Source organism: Charadrius vociferus, unplaced genomic scaffold (genome assembly GCF_000708025.1).
Source record: "Charadrius vociferus isolate BGI_N301 unplaced genomic scaffold, ASM70802v2 scaffold178, whole genome shotgun sequence".
Classification (NCBI taxonomy): domain Eukaryota; kingdom Metazoa; phylum Chordata; class Aves; order Charadriiformes; family Charadriidae; genus Charadrius; species Charadrius vociferus.
The window spans coordinates 3,479,419-3,484,203 of NW_009649717.1; the positions used below are offsets into that span (position 1 = coordinate 3,479,419).

At 54.2% G+C, this 4,785-nt stretch overlaps 1 protein-coding gene across 1 annotated transcript; it reads left to right on the forward strand.

Annotated features, from left to right (window-relative positions):
* Window positions 1–1,960: 1,960 nt before the first annotated feature.
* On the forward strand, window positions 1,961–2,881 carry LOC104291507 (placenta-specific gene 8 protein-like). Its single transcript, XM_009890745.1, has 3 exons — window positions 1,961–2,066; window positions 2,306–2,430; window positions 2,774–2,881. The coding sequence occupies exons 1-3, from the start codon at window positions 1,961–1,963 to the stop codon at window positions 2,879–2,881; spliced, it is 339 nt and encodes a 112-aa protein (XP_009889047.1).
* The last annotated feature ends 1,904 nt before the right edge of the window (window positions 2,882–4,785 follow it).

The following is a 4,785-nucleotide window of genomic DNA, read 5'->3' on the forward strand; positions in this document are numbered from 1 at the left end:
AATTCTATGTAGATGTGTAATTCTACTGTGAAAATAATCCCATTTATAGTGTTTTCACAGCATTTACAGGGATTAATGCCATCATTCCTTTCTTCAAAATGTAAATGCTCCTTCTGTTTTTCTTTTTGCCCCTCCCCGTGTCCCGAAACTCAGGCGCTGCCTTGCCCTTGTCACACAAAGGCAGGGAGCCCTAGGGCAGGGAGGGGAGGGGTGCTCAGTGGGCACCCCCGAGCTGGCTGTCGCCCCTGTGCAGGCAGGACAGACGTGTCAAAGCTGGGCAGGGACAGGCAGGACACGAACTTTCCAAAGGTGCTCTGTTGAACACCTGTAATGCCCGTTGTGGAAACGCCTGTGGGCTGGGCAAGGATGTGGCGGCTGAAGAGGACCTCCCCAGGGAGCTGCCCTGGAACCCTTCCCCGCGGTTATGGGGTTCAAAGCTCAGGCTGCTTTCCCGCTGATGATTTCTTTGCTGAGGCTGTGTGGCTGGGAGCGGCAGCGAGCCCTTGTAGCTGTAAGAACACAGGAGCCTTTGCATTTCATCCCTGGGCTGCTTAACAGAGCGGTGCCGAAACTACGCACAGGGCAGGGAGTGTGTCTCTATGGGACTTTTCATGGGAGCATCCTCTAGTTCCTTTTTTTTTTTTTTTAATTAAAGCTCCAAGGCTGAAGTGAGAAGTGGTGCTGTGCCTTGTAGGGGGCAGTGGTGAGGGAAGGGGCCACGCCGGGAGGTGGAGAGGGAGGTGCAGGTGGAATTGTTACATGGGTGATGTGGGTTTAGGGATGGTGCTGCAGAGCAGGAGCTCTGCTGCTCTCAGAGGCTGCAGCTCCTTGCTGGGGAAGGATGGGAAGGAGCAGGGCTCCAGGGGCCACGGTGGCCCCAGGGAACTGAGGAAGAGGAGTATGAGGATGAGGCACTGGCACAGACATGCAAGTGGAGGAGGGATGGGAACTGGTGGCTGAGCTTAGGGTGATGGAAAGGGATAAAGAAAACCCACTGCCTTGAAGTGTTTAGTCTGGAGAAGAGGAGGCTGAGGGGAGACCTTATCACTCTCTACAGCTACCTGAAAGGAGGTTGTAGAGAGGTGGGGGTCAGTCTCTTCTCCCAAGTAACAAGCGATAGGACAAGAGGAAATGGCCTCAAGTTATACCAGGGGAGGTTTACACTGGATATTAAGAAAAATTTCTTCACTGAAAGGTTGTCACGCATTGGAACAGGCTGCCCAGGGAAGCGGTTGAATCACCATCCCCAGAGGTACTTAAAAGACGAGTAGACGTGGTGTTTAGGGACATGGTTTAGTGGTGGTTTGGCAGTGTTAGGTTGATGGTTGGACTTGATGATCTTATAGGTCCCTTTCCACTTAGACAATTATATGATTACATGATTCTATGAAGCCTGCTAAGAAAGCAGGTGAAGAAGGAAGGGAGAGGGGGAGGCAAGCAGGCTGAGATGCTCAGGGAATAAAGCAAAGATTAAGGTGACTACTGAGAGCTTGGGAAAGCTAGGACTGAGCCTTAGTAGCTTCGGAACACTGTGAACATTAAAAAAAATTACCATTTTAAGCAGATAATGATGAAAGATGAACTGGGAATGAGAAGACAGGATTGAAGTGTTGAAGCACTGAGGCTCTGAAGCAGAAAGACCTCTGTTTTTACAGAGGCATTTTACTTGCATAGGAAGAGGGACGAGGTGCTGCTGCCTTTGGTGGGGGGCTGGTTTCAGGGAGGGCTTTGCTGCAAAGGACAGTGGCAGCTCCTGGCAGAGCTGTGCCCCCCACTTTGCAGTGGGGGTGGCAGTGCCTTGGCAGTGGGATCCCCTCGGGGACCTGTGCTGCCCTATCCGTCTTCAAATGCAGCAGCCTGAGCAAGACACCCACTTCAGAAACACTTGCAGCATCTTTCTTTGATGGCTTTTCCTTCCAGACCACAAACTGCGTGGAGGGGACCCGACCCTGTGCTGGCAATGGCCTCTCATCATGTGATCACGTACCAGCCCCAGTTTTCGGCTGCCCCACGGGCAGGCGAGTGGCAGACTGGGCTGCTGGACTGCTGCTCTGACTGCGGCGTGTGTGAGTAGATACGTACCCCTCGTTCCTGGTGTTGGCTCATTATGTGTTTCTGGTGTTTACTCCATGCCTTCTGTGGCATTGCCCCTGCTGCAAACCCCACTTTTGTGGGTACCAGCGGCGGAGCAGCTCTCATCTGAGGTGAAGAACCACAGCTCCCATGGCCGCATCCCCGTCCCTCTCTCCCCCCTTTCCTCTTTCTTTGCAACTCTCAGCCAAGCCCATGTCTCCCTGTCCTGCAGGTATTTGCGGAGCCTTCTGCTTCACCTGCCTGGGGTGCCAAGTGGCTGGGGACATGAACGAGTGCTGCCTGTGTGGCCCCAGCGTGGCCATGAGGACGCTCTACCGCACCAGATACAACATCCCGGTCAGTGACCAACTGCAGGGCCTGCCCCACTGGCAGCAATGGCCGTGAGCTGGGTGCTGGGGGTGGGGGCTCAGGGGAGGAGAAAGGGGTGCCTGAGGGGAAGAGCAGCGGTGGGGAGTTGCGTGGGCAGCCCCGCAGGCAGGGAGCCAGGGACACCTCTGCATCCCTGCTGCGAGCCGGAGGTCATCCCATCACACACCGCCTCATCCCAGTCCTCGCTGGGCATAACGGGCAGTTTGCTGCGGGGGCAGGGGGGAGCTGCCGTGAGGTGTTGATGAAAAATAGGAAAACTTAAAAGCTGATGCGGGAAGGGGTTATTCATACAATGTCCCTTGCTCCACAGGGCTCTATTCTGAATGACTGGGTCTCCACCATGTGCTGCCCCATGTGCGCGCTCTGCCAGCTGAAGAGAGACATCAACCGGAGGAAGGAGATGGGTGTATTCTGGTAAGCTGGGCGTGCTGCCGCTGGTTTATAAAGTCACTGCTGCACAGAGCCAAGCGGGTTCCCAGAGTCTCCCTTTTCACCGACACCTCACTTAAGACGCAGGGTTGCTACGGTGCCAAAACAGCAATGGCCAGGTGAAAGGGTGACCTGTCCTGCAGCAGAATGTTGCTGAGAACCTCTTGCAGGATGGAGGATCTGCTCAGGGCCCATCACCTGGGTCCAGCCAGCAAGGCAGGAGGGTGGTGGGGAACACAGACAGACAGATGGACTCTCTCTCTCTCACTGTGTGAGGTACATCCCTGGTACCTGACCCTCCTCTACCATCCCTTTGCAGATGCCGCTATCCTCGCTGCGCCCTGCAGGAGTTGCTGCTGCCCTGGCTGCTGGGAAACACACCATGGGGGTTTGCCTTGATTGTGGGTGATTTCCCCCTTCCCTGGGTAACACCAGCAATAAACAGCAGAGTTTGTCTTTGTGCCTGTGTGTTGTTATTTATTTCTCCATGTCCTCTTGCAGCACCAGAGGACAGGATTGTACTTTTGTATGCTGTTTGGTCAGAGCAATGCTGAGGTGGTCAGATAAAGGAGACTTTCTGTTGCAGACCCACACTGGGATGAGACCAGACCACAAAGTTCAGTGGGAAGATAAAATAGAACAAAAGCCAAGCCTGCTGCGGACAGCTCAGCTTCTCCATGGACACCGGCAGCATGCAGAGATGGTGACAGCATCACCCTGTGCCCAGAAAGGCCCAGGAGCAAGGAATCCATCCCCGTTTTTTACCTGGACCATCCCCAGCACCAAGACACCGAAGGCAGCAGGGGAGTGATGGTGACAGTGTGGGGATCGCAGTCCCACTTTGCTTCCTCCACACAAACCTCATTAGGAGCCTGTTGCATGGAAGCTGCTTCTCTGTGTGGTGTTGGGTGTAATACGGTGTGGTGGAAGAGCTGGGTTAATCTGCACCTCGCTGGGGCTTGGGGGTGCAGGGGTTTATCCAGGGCAAAGAACAGGTAACTGGGTCTGGGGTTGCTTTGCAACCACCAAGCACTGGCTCAGATTGCTTTAAGCTTTGTTACTTTTAACAGTAAAAGGTGCTTTTTGTCCAGAGTGGGCAGTGGGCTGGTGCTGCGTGGGGTCCTTAGGCTCTGGCATGTCTGTGCTTCTGTCTTGGCACCTTCAGGAGTAGGTTTTATTCACCATGCCACTTTCCCCACTGCAACTCCCGTGGCATTTTCCATGATGGCCGCACCACCATCACACTACTGGCACAGCAGGCTGTGCCCCTGCTGACAGCACAGATGCACGCGTTTGCACACTCAAAACACATGTTCACAGAGAAGCAGGAGAAGGCAGTTGTGGCTGTTGGTTTCTGGACGCAGGGCTGGCCCTGCTGGGGACCCCATCCTTTGAGCAGGGGCTGCGGGGTGGGCACGGCTGCACCAGACTGAGCTGGGTGACACCAGCTCGAGGGCTGTGTCCCTGCAGGAGCCCCAGGCCAGGCTGATAGGGCACAACCTGTGGGGTGACGTGACCCTCAGGTGTGTGAAGCTTACAACAGCAGGTTTGTAGGATGCTGTAGCACACGTCATGGAGGCTTTGTTCCTGTGAAGTACAAGCTACTACAAATCACAACTAGTAAACCAACTATGTACTTACGATCACTTACCTATAGGCACACCTATAGGGATTATTTGAGGTGTTACCAGCATGACACTCGCCAAACTGCTGCCAGGAGTGGGGATGACAGAGAAGCCTTGTCATAGACAATCTGTGTCACAGAGTCAGCCAGGCATCCCTGGCAAGGGTCCCTCTTTTTGGGAGATGTCTGCAGAGCAGCTCTAGCAGAGAAGCTTGTCTTGGGTGGGTACTGTATTACTTTTACACCATTTTGGTCTAGACACGTTAAGT